The sequence below is a fragment of the Hyperolius riggenbachi genome, chromosome 2 (genome assembly GCF_040937935.1).
Source record: "Hyperolius riggenbachi isolate aHypRig1 chromosome 2, aHypRig1.pri, whole genome shotgun sequence".
In the NCBI taxonomy this organism is placed as follows: Eukaryota; Metazoa; Chordata; class Amphibia; order Anura; family Hyperoliidae; genus Hyperolius; species Hyperolius riggenbachi.
The window spans coordinates 310,120,282-310,137,980 of record NC_090647.1 but is presented as its reverse complement, the minus strand read 5'-3'; the positions used below and the strand labels follow the sequence as shown (position 1 = coordinate 310,137,980).

The following is a 17,699-nucleotide window of genomic DNA, read 5'->3' as shown; positions in this document are numbered from 1 at the left end:
CCACGGGCTGGAGGAAGCCCCAGGTAAGTGGAAATTTATTTTTATTTTTTTAATCCCCTCCCTGAACTTTTCCTTTAAGCTTGATGATGATAATAATAATCCTAAGATTTGTATAGCGCTTTTCTCCTGTTGGACTCAAAGCGCTCAAGAGCTGCAGCCTCTGGCTCAAGGGGCCACCCTTCAGTGTTAGGAAATCTTGCCCAAGGACTTCTTACTGAATGGGCACTGACCCTAGCCAGGATTCAAACTCTGGTCTCCCAAGTCAAAGGCAGAGCCCTTAACCAGTACCAGTAAAGCTTTTAACATTACCCATACATGGACAAACTGTCATTGTGTAAAGCAAAGCAAATGTAAAAATAAAGTATTGTTAATTCTCCAAAGGTCTTCTAAAATGGCCTGGACATATTTGTTAACACAAGCAAGTGTCTGCAGGCCTCAGGCTCTAGTGAATAATCCACGGGGAGTCACAGATGAAGGAGGGAGGTTCATCAAGTCTCCCATACAACACTGTCCCGACACATCCAATCCAAATCTGGACTCCACCCTTCTCAGTGGAATCTTCAATATTTTATTTTGTAATACAAAAAGCGGTGGTACAGCAACAAAAAAAGCACAAAGTTTCGGGCCACTGCCCTATATCAAGTGCTTAATCATCTGGACACTGGTATACACTGATATAGACATACAAATCTAAACACACCCACACCATTAATTGGGGGGTGGGCACAACCTTCTTGCATAATATTAACCCTAAAAGGACAGACTGAAACTATAAGAAGCAGTGAAGAGGCAACACTCTGTTTAGGTCAGCCGCGCACAGTGCAAGAACTTCAGCAAATGTTAACACACATCATTACTATGTAGTAGTAAATCTTTGCATTTGCATAAGAAAGTTTTGCTAACAACAAGATGCCAGAGTATAATTGTGCTAGAATTCAGGGATGTGGAGTCGGTACAAAAATCATTTGACTTCAACTCTGACTCCTCAGTTTATGAAATCACCGACTCCAACTCCAGGTACCCAAAACAGCTCAGACTCAGACTCCTTAGTCTAATTCTCACCAGAGTTGCGTATTTGGAACAAAAATCATCCGACTCCTCAGCTTATAAAACCACCGACTGACTCCAACTTCGACTCCAGGTACCCAAAATTGCTCCGACTCCACAGCCCTGCTAGAATTACATAATTATCTTAGGTTTGTAAAAAGAGAGACAAGGCACCCTTGCCAGACTAATGTGCACAAACTCACGTGAGTATCATGCCCAGGGATGCAAAATTTAACGTACACTTGAACTGAGAGGGATATGGTGGCTGCCATATTTATTTCCTTTTGAACAATAGGCTGGCTGTCTTGCCGATCTCTTGAATATCTCTGAATCGCACACCTGAAACAAGCATGCAGCAAATCCAGTCAGACTTCAGTCAAACACCTGATCTGCATGTTTGTTCAGGGTCATTGGCTAAAGGTGCGTACACACGCACGACAGCAGCCAACGACGGGCCCGTCGGCACCTCCCGCTGGGCGGGTTTTCAGCAGACTGTAGTGCGTGTGTACGCACTGTCGGCGGACTGATAAGGCTGCTCCTGAACGATCCGCCGGGCACACGCACTACAGTCTGCTGAAAACCCGCCCAGCGGGAGGTGCCGACGGACCAGTCGTCGGCTGCTGTCGTGCGTGTGTACGCTCCTTAAGAGTATTAGAAACAGAAGCTCAGCAGAACAGCCAGGCAATCTGCATTGTTTAAAGGAATACTGTAGGGAGGTTGGGGAGAGGGGGGGGGGGGGGGAATGAGTTGAACTTACCTGAGCCTTCTAATGGTCCCCCGCAGACATCCTGTGCCCGCGCAGCCACTCACCGATGTTCCGGCCCCGCCTCTGGTTTACTTTTGGAATTTCAGACTTTAAAGTCTCAAAACCACTGCGCCTGCGTTGCCTTGCCCTCGCTCCTGCTGATGTCACCAGGAGCATACTGCGCAGGCACAGACCATACTGGGCCTGCGCAGTACGGTCCTGGTGACATCAGCGGGAGCGAGGACACGGCCATGCAGGTGCAGTATTCCTTTAAAGGGAAATAAATATGGCAACTTCCATATCCCGCTCAGTTCAGGTGTACTTTAAGCTCCTGTTCTGAGCAGAAAATTAAACGTGTAGCATAAAAATCCTAAGGAGTTTTTTTTTTTGGGGGGGGGGGGGGGGGGGGGCAGTGTCATAAAGCCAATTCCAGAGAGATTTCATGCTGAAATTGATCGGGAATTGGCCTGTAGTGTATGGGCAGCCAACATATCTCTCTCCGATCAGATTCGAGATCAGAGAGAGATCTGTCTAGATAGGCATCACTGGACTAGGGACTCTGAAGACACCTACATGAACCATTACCATTCTTTGCAGTCACCTCATGATAAAAAGCTCACTTTATTTAAAGCTTTTCAAGCCAAATTTAAAACCTCACTTCTCAGGATCACGAAACTCAGAGTTAAACACCCATTGTGATGATTCACAAAATACAACACAGAAGCAAGACTTTAAAAATGAAAAATGCTGCAAGTGTAAATAAACATTCTGTTCTGTAAGAAGGCTGAAAAAGTTCCTGGCAGAAAACGACATGGTGAATGATGGGAAACAGACTAAGCCCCTGCCGATCTGGCGAAGAACCATAGCATGTGCAAAGCACTATGTTATGAAATAAGTGGAAGCAAAAGAGACTTGGAGGACACGTGTACGCCACAGAATGCAACACACACTGCTGGCTAAAACCTGAGGGCCAGAACTACATTAGCACATGGAAAAAGAATTATTACTGCCTCTTTTGATCCATTCCCTATTACAAGTCAGGAGAACCCGTGAGCAACTCTGAATGCCTTCCATATTAAATGAGTCATGCGGCTATAACAGGGTTTCTAAACATGGCAAGGCACATATGGTCAGTGTAGCTACTGGTGCCAGGACATCAGTGCTAAGAATACAGGAAATTACCTACCTGTACAAGAAAAAAAAAAAAGTGGTTAGTCAGCAAAAGCAACATGAAAAGTGGAATCCATGCACTTATTAGTATACATGTATTCATTGCAGATGTATGTTCCACTGCACTTTTACTGACTACATAGAAACAATTCTACCAGAGGCTTACAGTCCTCACTACAGTCAAGGTTCAGTTTTAAGGGAAAGCCAACTAATATACAAAAAGTTAAAAAAGAAACTCATGCAAAGATTAGCTCTTTGTAGGTCTGTACTGTATTTCCTTGTACAGAAGTGTAGCCATGCTAACATCTGCCCATTTGACTAAATACCAGCTCTGCATTAATGAGGAGCTAGCTTATTGCAATATGGTTAGCAGAGGGCTTTGTCAATGCCTTACAAAGCCTCAACTGGCCACCTGACATGAATCCTATCAGAATCAGATAGGTAGGAGTGCAGCTTTGAGGGCCCAGAACAGAAACATTTACCCTCTACTTTCCAAAATTCAAGAGCACAGCAACTTAAAGGACATCTGTAGCGAGTGGGATATGGAGGCTGCCATATTTATTTCCTTTTAAACAATACCAGTTGCCTGACTGGCCTGCTGATCCTCTGCCTCTAATACTTTAATACATGAACCCTAAACAGGCATGCAGATCAGATGTTTCTGACAAGATTAGCTGCATTCATTCAGACACTACTGATGTTGGAATGATCAGGACTACCAGGCAACTGGGATTGTTTAAAAATATACAAATATGGCAGCCTCCATATACACCTCAGTGTTCTCCCCAGAATTTTTTTCCAGCCGGGTGGCATGAAAAAGTAGCCGGGTGGGTTGCAACCAGGGGAAAGCAGGGCCGGCAACTCTGCTTACAGCATAGGACATCCCTGTACCCCCTATCACGTCCTCTGCAACCCCTATCACGGCCCATGCATTCCTGCACCCCCTATCACATCACATTCATCCCTGCACCCCTATCACGGCCCATGCATTACTGCACTCCCTATCACCATGCGTCCCTTCGTCCCCATTACTCTCACCTAATACTTTACTGCAGCTCCACCTATCTCCCAATAGACAACTCAAACAATACTATTTCCTTATAACATAGGTTATTGCACTCTGACACATTTCATACAATACTGTACCACTATCACATTCCACATATCACTGCACTTCAGTATGCTCCCTTACATCACCCGCCACACTCCACATGATTGCACCGACCTACAGCTTATTAGTGATCACATCCCATCACCCTACATTACAGCACATACATTGCAGCATTACTACAACCATTCTATTTATAAATACACAACCATTCTATGATTATTACACCCTGCAGTATAGGGCACCCTCTGCCCTGATCCAGTATGCTTGCACTTTAACACCGCTTCCTCCCCTTAACCATACCTCCCAACTTTTTGAGATGAGGAAGAGGGACACTTAAGCCACGCCCCTGCCACAACCCCATCACAACCCTATTCATGCATACTATAAAGATTTCATAAGAAAAATACGTTGTTTTATAATTCAAACCACCCTGGTCCTTTTTATCCTGGTTCATTTTCCTTCATGTTCCTCATGTTTCATAGTAACATTTTACCATTCGTGATATATCAATTTAAAGTATGGGAATAAAATTTACAGTCAAACACATTTTTAGTCGAGAGGTATATAGGCCTGAAAGAGGGACAAATGAGGAGGAAAGAGGGACAGGACTCCCAAAGAGGGACAGGTGGGAGCTATTTAACATTTCCCAATGTCACCCCCTCCCCCTGCTCACCCCTTTGGCAGCCGCGATTAGGATGACTTGAATGGCCTCCTTGATGTAGTAGCGCTTGTCCACAGCACCCTGTCCTGCCGCTCTGCTGGAACACTGTGACCCACTTCCTCAGCCCGCTGGTGCCCGGCTTCTGATTGCAGTACGGCTTCACGCTGAGTGTCTTCACAGCCATGATCGGCTGCGAGGAGAATACACGTGCTGCAGGCAGCCCAGGTGAGCCACTGGCCAGGCCACTGTACGGACGGGGGATGGGTGTACTAGAGGTGACCGGAGGATGTGCTCCCTAGTTCCGGCTGCGCTGCATCATATAGCGCATTGCTGCACATCGCTTCTCTCCCATATCCCTGCGGCAGCGATCTGACGATCGGACAGAAGAGAACTCTACAGGCGGGGAGCGCAGCCAGAACTAGGGAGCACATCCTCCGGTCCCCTCTAGTACATCCATCCCCCGTCCGTACAGTGGCCTGGCCAGTGGCTCCCCTGGGCTGCCTGCAGCACGTGTATTCTCCTCGCAGCCGATCATGGCTGTGAAGACACTCAGCGTGAAGCCGTACTGCAATCAGAAGCCGGGCACAAGCGGGCGGTAGAGGTGGGTCACAGTGTTCCAGCAGAGCGGCAGGACAGGGTGCTGTGGACAAGCGCTACTATATCAAGGAGGTTGCCGCTGATCTGAAGATATAACAGGCGCCAGAAGGGCAGCGCAGCCTGGAACTAGGGATTGCTATATTCAGAGGGAGACCCGCTCTATGCGGGGAGACGGCAGCGCACATGAGCGTGTGATGCGGGCCCGGGCGGGGTTTCGGGCGGGCCCGGGCGGAGTTTCAAAACAGCCGGGCGGCCCGCCCACTTAATAGGTCCTGGGGAGAACACTGCACCTCTTGCTTCATGTTTAGTTAAAGCTCTAGCTCAACAATGTTTTCTTCTGAGAGCACAATGTGTGGAATAAACTCAGCGTGGAAGTTCCAGGGCTCAATGAACTTGACCACCGCCACCTATATCAAGGCTTGCCTACAGTCTAAGGCTACATACACACTTGAGATAAAAGTCTTTGGAAAAGGCAAGATCACAGACCAATTTTTACCCCATTCCATGTAGTATGAGAGCATACTCTACCCAGTCTATTCTTCTGAGCTGAACTCCCCATCAGATAAAAATCTTTGCAAGATGCTGCACACACAGATGCTGTACACATGCAACAGATCAGTATCTGCAAAAGATCAGTTCCTGAAAAAAAGATCAGTTCTTGCAAAATGCATTCATAGTCTATGATATCTGCATATCCTCATACACACCTTGTTTAATGGACAATCATCTGCAGATCAGATCCACCAGGATGGATCTTCAGATCTGCAGATGAATGTCTGTTAAACAAGGTGTGTATGAGGATCTGCAGATATCATAGACTATGAATGCATTTTGCAGGAACGGATCTTTTGCATATACTGATCTTTTGAATGTGTACAGCATCTTTGTGTGCAGCATCTTGCAAAGATTTCTATCTGATGGGGAGTTCAGCTCAATAGAATAGACTGGGTAGAGTATGCTCTCATACTACACGGAAGGTGGTAAAATTGGTCTGTGATCTTGCCTTTTCCAAATACTTTTATTTTAAGTGTGTATGTAGCCTAACTGCAAATTAGTTCAAGGGACCACAGATAATCTTTTGTGCACCCAACTTCCACATATCACAGCTGTCCCCCTCTGCAATCCCTTTCAAGGGCTTCACAAAGGTCTTAGAGGTCATACCTTCTAAACCTTATAGCACCCCAAGCCATGGTAGATAGGGCCACTCACACCCCGGAAGAAAAGTCAGCAAGGTATAGATCTTTATCGGCCATTTCTGTTGGGTCATCTGCTCCCAAAATATGATTACAGCCGGTTTCCACACTCCCTTTGTAAATTACCTCCAGATACAGCTATAGTCCACAGCAAAACTGTTCCAGAGGTTGGACAATTTATCCTAGTTAGTGCATAAAGTGTATATACTCCGATAGAGAAGTTAACTATTAACAACTTTGATAGTTGCAGGTGGTTGACATGAAATGAGTCCTCCTGGTCCTCCCCTACTTGGAAGTACTAGCCGACTGCCTAGTATTGGTACTAGCTGATCAGCTACTGAGAGTCGATCGCCTAGTATCCCGCACCACGCTCACCGCCACAAAACCCCAACTTAACATTACCAAAGCTGGTGCCCAGTTCACATGATCCCGAAAATGGTAACAATTCAATCCAAAGACCGCACTCACGTCAGAGGGTATGCTGGTGCCGGGCCCCAAGGCCATAAGTCACAGTAGTTATGAAGGAGTCCGCACACAGACTTAACGGAGCAATTCACATCAATTTATTGTCCCATCACATGTGTGTAGATGCATAGTCTGACCTGCATAGGCCGACGATCGTTTCGGGGCCACTCAGGGTCCCCTTTATCAAGGCAGATAGCAGGTATTTGTCTTTGCTGCTATCTGCCTTGATAAAGGGGACCCTGAGTGGCCCCAAAACGATCGTCGGCCTATGCAGGTCAGACTATGCATCTACACACATGTGATGGGACAATAAATTGATGAAAATGGTAACAAGGAATATTGGATGGATAGACTAATGGCCCATACTCACGGGCAGCAAATGTTGGCTGTCGCCAGCACACGTGAGCGTGTGGGCGACAGGCCGGCGACAGCTCCTCGCCAGGTCCCTCCGCGTACACACGCGGAAGAGGGACCAGCGGCATGACGGAAGCTGTCGCCGACGTTCCTCCTCCCCCCGCCGGAAGGTCGCCGGAAGCTCTGTGTACCTCAATGGAGGTTGCTGTCGCTAGTCCACGTACTCACGCGGACTAGCGACAGCTGCGGCGGAGTTGCGGCGGCGACTGTCGCCAGGCGATTGAACTTTTCAATCGCCTGGCGACATCAGCGACGGGCGACAGTTCGGGTTGCGCGCCCGTTGCGGGCGACAGTTCGGGGTGCACGCGGCCCATACTCACGGGCGACCTGTCGCCGCAACACGCGCGCGCCGCGTGTTGAGGCGACAAAAGTCCCTCGTGAGTATGGGCCATAAGGCCTCTTTCACAGTGCAAGGTTAAAACAACATTTAACGCAGAATAACTCACTGCAATGAAAAATCAATGCCCCATTCACAGTGCACATGTTGCGTTGGTGACTAACGCTGCACGTTAAGTGAAAGTACTGCATGCAGTGCGTTATACACGTTATTAACTGCGTTGGACTGTTTGCAGATGCTCAATAATGACTTGGAAACATACTTTTCATTGCTGTATGGTCTACTGTATGTGACCATAACGGGGCATTAAGTTGCGGTGCGACTTTTTTGGGGCATTGCGTTGTAATTGGTGTTGCGACTTTAACGTCGCATCAAACCGCAACGTCCTACTGTGAAAGAGGCCTAACTCAATGACATTAAAAAAAAAAAATGTTTTATAAAGGAATTATTCTAGGTTGACTTTTTTTCCATTCATTTTTGCATTACCTTTGCTATGACATCAGCAGTTTCTCGAAAGTCATGACATCTTCCCACATTTGAACGAGCTAAGAAATCTTCAATGAGTCTCACACCAATGTTGTTGCCCCTGAAAGGAAGACAAAAACAGAATTGTAAAAACATAAAACACTGTCTAATACAGATTCATCATTTCAGTGTCCTACAAGAAAACAGGTGCAAACAGCAACTAAGCAATTCCCAGTCATTGTATTTACAGACAAAAGAAATCTATAAACTCATCCCTGTGCTTATAGATGCTAAATGCATTACTCGCTTTGCCCTTCTGAAGAGATCTGGGTAACCAGCTGTCTATTACATACATTTCTTATTACCAACACTCTACCTGCATTGCTGTGGCTGCTGCCTACAGGTCTGAGAGCTTCCCCAGCCTGCTTCCTTCAAACTCACCCACAACTGTGAGGGAAAACTGTCCAGCACACATCCACATATCTGAACTTACATTTGAACCACCACATTTTTCAGCACACTGACAAAGTGAGTGGAACATCCTCATGTGGGTCATTGTAGCAGATAAATACATTGCAGTAATAGTATGGTAGAGTTTTGTAACTCAATTTTCTGTCAAGTTTAGGAACAGCAGTATGATATTTCTAAAAAGGATATGGTCTACATATAATGATTAGCTGTGCTGAGGTATTTGGTGACGGAAGCACTTTAAATTCAAAAGATTAAGAATGAGCATAAAAACGACATCCCTGTTAATTACTAAACATAAAATGTCAGACATAGGGATGCAACTATTGAGGGAAATAGGTCCACTACTACTTAAAGGGAACAAAGCACCACTCCCCCCCCCACACACACACACACACACAGTTTCTAAAAGCTATATGAGCTGCTATGTTTCCCCCTCCCATCCTATCTGCCCATTATTTATCCAGGTGGTGTGAAGATAGCATCTGCAACTTCTGTGAACTCTTTGAAGCACGGTGTCCAAACCACCTCCCCCATTTCGCTGATTAAAGATTTTTGTTTGCCCTCTGCGCAATAAAATAATTACATTAATCCTTATCGGCCTGAAACTTCTGTAGTAGGTCAGGTCTCGGAAGTATGCTAATAAAAAATACTCTGCTAAACTTTAAAAATGTAAAAAAGAGATAAGATAGAAGTTTTTTTTTTTTTTTTTTAAATTAATGAGCCATATTGTTGCATGCATATCAAAATGTGTTATTGAGATGCCCCGAGTTCTAAAAATGGTGCTTGGTTCACTTTAATGACAATGAATTAAACAAAGAAACAGATCTCTTTAAGGGAGTAATAAGTCACAAAAACCACACACTCGAACAACATGTCATCAAAATACTTTATTGAATCACTGGTGTTGCAAAGTGCTGAAAAGTCATCTTAAACAGAAAATGAATTATCTCCTAGGAGAAAACTTGGGTCAAAAGGTGAATTGAATAAGAGCACCCTCATGTATTTTCCCATATATATCAGTGGGAACATTAGAGAAAACACCTACCCTGCTCTTTCATTTTTCACTGCTCAGCCTGCTTGTTATCAGCCCTGATAAAATCCCTGACTGAGCATTCAGTCTTGCTTTGCTCAGGAATCATTATAGCTGAATCATTGTAGCAGAGCCAGAAGGGGGCAGGCTTGGGCTTGAAAAGACATCAGAGAAGACTCAGCTATAATCAAGCAGAGCAATAAATTTAGCCGAGTCATAAATAGCATCCCATAACCATCTGGCACGGATAGGAATATAATATAAATAAATTATATATATATATATATATATATATATATATATATATATATATATATATATATATATATATATATATAGTATTGTCACTAACTGTCCCTCAAAGGAGCTCACAATCTAATCCCTACTATTATCATATGTCTATGTATGTATCATGTAGTGTATGTATTGTAGTCTAGGGCCAATTTAGGGGTGAGCCAATTAACTTATCTGTATGTTTTTGGAATGTGGGAGGAAGCCGGAGTACCCAGAGGAAACCCACACAGACACGGGGAGAACATACAAACTCCTTGCAGATGGTGCCCTGGCTGGGATTCAAATATATATATATATATATATATATATATATATATATATATATATATATATATTTTATATCCTCTGGACTTACAGAAAATGAAATGATTTTTAATATTAGAACATAGAAAAGGGAAGACCACCTCTTGTGATCTAGACAGTGACTGGTATTGTGAGTGGGTGGTGAGTGGGTGGTCTTGTCAGAGGATGGCCTTTTCAACTGATTTTCCCACGCGGGACGCTCCGGGCCACGGGAATGTGTACGAGGATACACGTTGCCCAGGGCACAGTGGAAATCGACTTCGAAGAAAAGTAATCCACGGCGGGGGAGGGGGGGGGGGGGTATTTTTAAAAAGAAAAATTCTTTAGATACTTCAGTTCTGCTTCAACCTATTTACACGGCCATAGCAGCACCTGATTTGTCCTGCTAATGAAGAGAGGTGAAATGATAATCATAGAAAAGTTACAAAACACCATGTATCAAGGAAAAAAAAAAAAACACAAAAAACTAAAACACCTTACATTTTCTCCAACTGCTTATTGACATCTTCATCATTTTCATAGTCTTTACACAACTGTGCAACAAGGGACCCATAAGTTAGATTGAAGAGCTCGGAGTTCTAAAAAAATAAATAAATAGAGATGTAAAATTAACAGTTGGAATGGAATTTTATTTGTAAAAAAAAAAAAAAAAACCTGGAGGAAAAGAAATGCTTGTCTTGCTTATAAAAATCTAGCTAAATACACTCACTGTAACAAACAGAAACATTACTATATCAACCTCTTTGTCCTTCCTTTCCTCCTGGTTTTGCATAGAAGAGCTTAAGCAGTTTACATGCAAAATATAACAAAATGTGAGAGCATCTGCAAAAAAAAAAGTTGGAAAACAGCTACATGCAAGGAAAAAAATAAGGGTGACCACAACACATGATAAGTTTAGCAAAGGTAACACGTATTAATGAATCAGCAGTAAAATTGGGCAAGTGTCATGAAAGCTATTTGACAGTCAACCCCAAATATTAAAGAGACTCTGTAACAACAAAAACCTCCCCTGGGGGGTACTCCCCTCGGGTGGGGGAAGCCTCCGGATCCTAATGAGGTGAGTACCCCCCAGGGGACGTTTTGTCGTTACAGTTCCTCTTTAAGCACACTGCCTTTCGAAACATTTTACTGGTGTAAAATGCATTGACACATACCCAGATGAAGCCATGGGTTGGCCATGGTGGTATTCTGGACTCAGCTTAAAAATCATACAAGAAATGGCTGGCAGCCTAGAATGCAGTGGCTCCGGATTAATGAGGTCTCCATTTCAGCTTCAGGGGCAGTATTGTGAAAACAGTGCTTTTTACTTCATTAACCACTTCGCATCCAGACCTTGTTTCCTCCTCATGGATCAGAGCAGATTTGACGATTTAGCGGTGTCCCTTTTTAATCAGCAATAACGTCATATGTACTCGTGCCACTTAAATGATCGTTTTTTTCCAAGACAAACTAAGCTTTCATTGGGGGGTAATTGGTACCAAATAAAATGTTCCTATCTATGCATTTTAATGGAGAAAAAAAAAGGAAAAAAAATGCATTATTTCTCAATTTTGACCAATTTCTGTTTAAAAATAAAAAGTGCTATTGACAAAAACTGTGCCACCAGTTAAAGTCGCCCCAGTATAGGTATCCAGATGTGTCCCCAGTATTACCCCCCCCCCCCCCCCTCCAGTATAGCCAGATGTGTCCCGTGTTTGCCACCCTCAGAATAGATTGACAGATGCACCCCCAGGAATAGTGCCCCTCTTTATAGCCAGATGTGTCCCCAAAATCAGGATTACCCCATTGTAGCCAGATGTACCCCCAGGATTAGCGCTGCCCCCCATTAAAGCCAAATGTGCCCCTAGTATTTGGTTATGGCCCCCCATGTGCCCAGATGTGCCAAATTATTAAATCCCCCCTCCCCTTAGTTAATCAGATGCCCGCCAGTAAATATGTACCCCTCCTTTTACATATCCTACTCCCTGCCCCCAAATCTTGATAGCCAGATGTACCCCATCCCCCCCCCCCCAATCAGGCAGCCCCCTCCTTGCACAAATTAAAAAAAAAATCCTCCATCAAGCAGCCTCACTCACCTCTCACCTTACCTCATTCCTGCAACAATCCTGAAACCCGAGCCTGTGCTCCCCGCTCTGCATTGAGCCGCGTATTGCCGATTACCCGGGCCCTGGCTTGATGATGTCATCAAGCCAGGAGGCTTGATGATGTCATCAAGCCAGGAGGCTTGATGATGTCATCAAGCCAGGACCCGGGTAACCTGCATTACGCGGCTGTCTGCAGAGCGGGGAACGGAGGCTCGGGCTTCACGATAGTCGCAGGAACGAGGTAAGGTGAGAGGTGAGTGAGGCTGCTTGCTGGAGGCTTTTTTAATGATTTGTGCAAGGAGGGGGCTGCCTGATGGGGGGGGGGGGGAGACATCTGGCTATGCTGGAGGTTTCTTTTTTATGATTTCTGCACGGAGGGGGACAGATGAAGGATCGCTGCAGTTGACTACTGGGGCGATCGTTCATGGGAGGGGGGGGGGTGGACTAATTGGCTACAAGGGAACATGTTCCCTTTTACCAATTAGTAATGCAGCTGAAAGTGCCGGGGGGTGCGCTCTGAAGCGCACCTGATCGTTCACAGCAGGGCTGCAAACTTATTCAGTATATCTACGTCATGGTGGCTTGGAGGGTGCCACAGATGATGTAGATATACTGTAGCAGTGGAGAAAGTGGTTAAATATAAGTTATGTGGCAAGTGGAGCCATACTTTAAACATGTTTAGTTGCTGAACAAATGTAATTAGTACACTGGCATTACCCATTTTTAGCAAGGGAGCCACGTCAGAAGAAACATTTACTGATGCCGATTTAGACTATACCATTGTGCTGCAGGAGGCAGCTAAATCAGCTGTTTGGCATGGCATTGTATTTCCCCCTTTGGTTGTTAGAAATTGGATCCTCCATCTTGTAACTGCACTCTCGTGCAGTTTTTCAGCTCATGTGAGCCGCATGACGGCACAGCACGTCACAGATCCTAATGCTGCCTGCTGAGGCCCCTTCACCGCTGCTGGCAAGGACACAGGCACCAATTGAAGCCCGTTGCTGTGGTTACCAGCTTTCAGCTCTGCACAGGATCCTGGCGGCAGCTCTGAGCAGACACGAGCTGTAGCTGTGTCCTGCTTGCATCTGACATCAGGATTAAAGGTTTTTTTTATTCACGAGGCAACTTATTCACGACGCAAGCATTTTTAGAATGAGAGAGTTAAATATTTAACGCTTTCCTTCTAAAAACGCTTGCCTCATGAATAAATAAATAGTAAATAAAAAAAAACAAACCCCCTCCCCTTTAATCCTACAACAGTGTTTACTGTTCAGATGAGCAGTAAACACTGCATTCTCAGTGTCGAAGCAGATTGAAAGTGGCAAACATTTGATGGGGACGATTGGGATTGCGCTTTGCACCATTTATCACGTAAACGCCACGGCAGATCCTGTTGTCTTGTCTGCTACATGTAGCATCCTAGACAGCGGCATATGAGCGGTTCTGAGGAAGCTCAGAAAATTATGCCATGATGAAATGCCAGAAACTGATGCCAAATGCTTTCCTTCTCTGTAGCAAAGAGTTTAGTATCGGTTAAATAAGCCATCACAAGAAGCCCCACTGAACCAGCACTCAATTGACTGACTTTTTTTTTTTCTTACAGTACATTTACATAAGAAGTATGCAATTTTTCGACTAGGAAATTCAAATGCGCATTCACATACTTCCATTTTTCTATATGGAGATCCAGGAAGGAACTCCCATTGACAAAAAAAAACAAAACAAAAAAAAACACTGCTGTCTGTTCTTTTTCTGGATACAAATTTTAAATGTAAATGGACACAGGCACTTACAAGTACAGTAGATAAGCAGAGAGCGTTCTTTATACAAGAGGTAACGTACAGAGGGACTCAGCAGTGATTTGTATGATTGTGTAATTTCTTTTTTTGCTGTTTTTGATTTCTTTTAAAGTGAATCTCTGGACTAAAAAAAAAAAAAAAAAAAAAAAAAAAATCGACTCAGCAGCACTGAAAAGGCCTGGTGTTTCTTTAACAGTTTCACAGCATCAGAACTTTGTTTCTCTTACCCCAGCCCCATTTTTAGCTGCACAGAAGAAAACTGCCCGGGCTTTTTTCCCCTGATGCTGTGCCGTTCTTGTTCTGCTGTTTTGGTGCAATTTTTTTTTTTTACATTTTGAATTTGACATTTGAAGCCTAGCACGTGCAGCTGGGAGAGGTGATCAGGACACAGGACAGTTGGAACTGTGTCTCCTGCTCCCTGTCACCTCCTTTCAACCAAAAAGATGGCTGCCCCATGACAAAGATGGCAGCCCCCATGAATCACAAACATTTACCTGTTCTTTTAAAACAGGGTGGGTAAAAGATTATATTACCTATCTATTCTAATCTATTTTAATTAACATAACTAATGTAACTCGATGACAGTATGTTTGTTCCTCTTTAAATGCACCCTGGGGTTGACATGAAAAGTAATTTTATTGTGTTACAAATTGACAAAATCGAACACTTGAACTATTCTGGCCTTGCCCTTTTCACAAAAGGTACAAAGACAGAAATTGGTGTAAGGCAGTAAAGTCCTTTTAGCTAGTTACAAAATAGGTCTATCCAGGAATAAATTAGTCAAGAGTTTAAAACCCTTGGGTTTCCATTTCTAATCGTCTTGCTAATGCCTACATATGGGTTTTACCATCTGTGACAAGTGTTAGGATGGTTCTGCTTTGCTCATCACCGGTCAAGTGCGGAACAATAGCAGCAAGAGACAACAGGTGGCTATGGCCCTTAAAACCCAAATAAGTGCAACGTTTTCATACCAATGATCAGGCAAAAATGCAGAGTAACTACATTAACAGAAGCGAATATCATATATATATATATATATATATATATATATATATATATATATATATATATATATATATATATACATATACACACACACACACACACACACACACACACTTTATGAAAGGCATCGAATGGGATAGGTTGAATTAGCTAGGTTTTTCACAAAGCATCCAAGTTAGAATTCAAATACCGAAATGTACATTACTGCAAATGTCTTAACCAAATGACTTCACTACGCATATTAATTATATTTTCTCCTGGGAAACAATAGTGTTAACCACATTCCCAATAACTGTGCTATGGGGAGCTGTGTTGTTTTCAAAGATGCTGAAAAATCATAAATGTGCTTAAAAAAAATATATATACCACAATATCAAGCTTGCAGAAACATACCATGAGATGTAGAGATGCAGTAGGTGAAATGAATGGCAAATACCAATACTACAGAATGAATGCAGTAGGCAGATGGAAAGAAAGGGAAAAAAAAGTAGTTAGGCAATGAAAAAGCTGCACATTTGCCACTACCTGCTGGGAAAGAAGTGCAGCATTCATAAAAAGAAGAATAAAAGTAAACAATGCACAACTTGCATAAGCATACTCCCTTAACATGCTACTGACAAACTTCATATGCAGCATTCTATTAATTCAAAAGTGATGTGGAGCCTAAATGGCTATACTGCAACAAAAATGTGCTGAGAGCTAAGGATACAAAAGTAAACAGTACATCTGGAACATGGAGCGGTAGCAGAGCCACTTGATACAATTATGTCAATATAAAACGGGGCAGAAAACATTTACGTTTGCATTAAATGTCCATAAGTACCTGCTACATTTATTTACATATGAGTTTTCTCTCGTCTAAGCAATCCACTTTACTAATCACCTGTGTCTGATAAATCCTGAGACTGAGGCGGTGCGGAAATGAGGAAAAAGTATGATGAAAAAGTATAAGTTGTTCACAGATATCTTCCTAGGATCAAAGAACTCAAATGGGTACTGCAGCCATGAAAATAAAGGACCACTATCGCCGAAATCGAAAAGAGACTCTGTAACAAAATATTCAGCCTTATTTCTTCTATCCTATAAGTTCCTATACCTGTTCTAATGTGGTCTGTCTTATGGCAGCCATTCCTAGTTGCAAAGTGGCTGTATTATCTGTTATATAATCTAGCCTTCTTTCCTCTGATGGCTTTGTCGGCTCAGGCACTCAGGCAGGAAGGTGCTGCTCTACTAGCTATACACACCCTCTCCACGCCCCCTGCAGGCTCTGTGTGAGTCACTGACTGAGCTCCTCTCAGCCTATCACTCTCTGGTTAGCAGCCATGTCTTTTGTTTGTAAACACTGCCTAAAACTGGCAATTACAAGCCAGGATCGCAGCACGGAGTGGCAGAAGCAGCAAAGAGACCCAGGAGAACATAATGAATAAATGGTATGCTTCTTATTGTAATAATTTTAGAGTACATATTCTCTTTAACATTTATATATATGTATCTATAAAGCTCCCATGTCATATCATATATACCATGTAGCGCTAATAGTACCTTACTATATGGTGAGATCCCAGCCAGGTTTAGTCACGCCGTGAGGCAGAAGTAAAAGTAAAATCGGCCAATCAGTGAGAGGACTCCTGAAAGGAACCTCCCACGTATTGCTCGCAGCATGGACAAATTTAGCCACGCCCTCCCGAAGTGCCACCAGCCAATTCAACGCACGGAATCCTATGACGCGTCGTCATGACGTATGCGGAACCAAGTACGCATAGAAACGTCATAGACGCATGATCGGCAGTTGTAAACAAACATGAGACGTAACCTGGCTGGGATCTCACCATATGGTAAGGTACTATTAGCGCTACATGGTATATATGATATGACATGGGCGCTTTATATATACAATTGATGGTTGGATGCTTTCTGACAAAGGGGGAGGTTTTTCCCTTATATATTCAGTTCTCCATCAGGTCCTCAGGTGAAATGGTGTCGAGTGATTGGATGGTACTGGTGCTGCACTCTGATTGGCTTTTAGACCTTATATAAGCACACGATTTGTATGTGAATTTTATGCAGTGTTGAACAACTTGATAAAAAGCTAGACTGCTCCAAACAGCGGTCTGTCGTTGTATCCTCTGCTTTGTCTGATGTGACCAATAAAGAAGCTATAATTTACAACGGTGGTGCCTGCAAAACTTCTGTTCCTGCACTCAAATACTTTGGTCATATATTAAGAAGACTAGATTCTTTGGAGGAATCCTTAATGCTTGGAAAAATTGAGGGTAAAAGAAGAAGAGGATAGAAGAGGCTAAGATGGATAAACAGCATATGGTGAAGCAGTGAACATGCCTAAGCAACAGCTGAAAGAAGTCATGATTGACAGAGACATTTGACATGCAGAAGTACATATGGTCACGAAGAGTCGGAGTCGACTAAACGAATAAGGAGGAGGACTTCTAGCAAATGTTTAAAGTGAGTCTGAAGCAAGAACTAAAAAGAAAACAAAACTAAACAACC

The 17,699-nt window shown here is 43.5% G+C and overlaps 1 protein-coding gene across 1 annotated transcript in view; it reads right to left on the bottom strand.

Moving 5' to 3' along the window:
* Positions 1 to 17,699, bottom strand: part of TRAPPC3 (trafficking protein particle complex subunit 3) — a 39,125-nt gene that overhangs the window by 19,661 nt on the left and 1,765 nt on the right. The window contains exons 2-3 of the mRNA XM_068269076.1: positions 10,784 to 10,881; positions 8,227 to 8,326 (exon numbers count right to left, since the gene is read on the bottom strand). Coding sequence (XP_068125177.1) covers positions 8,227 to 8,326; positions 10,784 to 10,881 — 198 coding nt within the window. The remainder of the gene's footprint in view (positions 1 to 8,226; positions 8,327 to 10,783; positions 10,882 to 17,699) is intronic.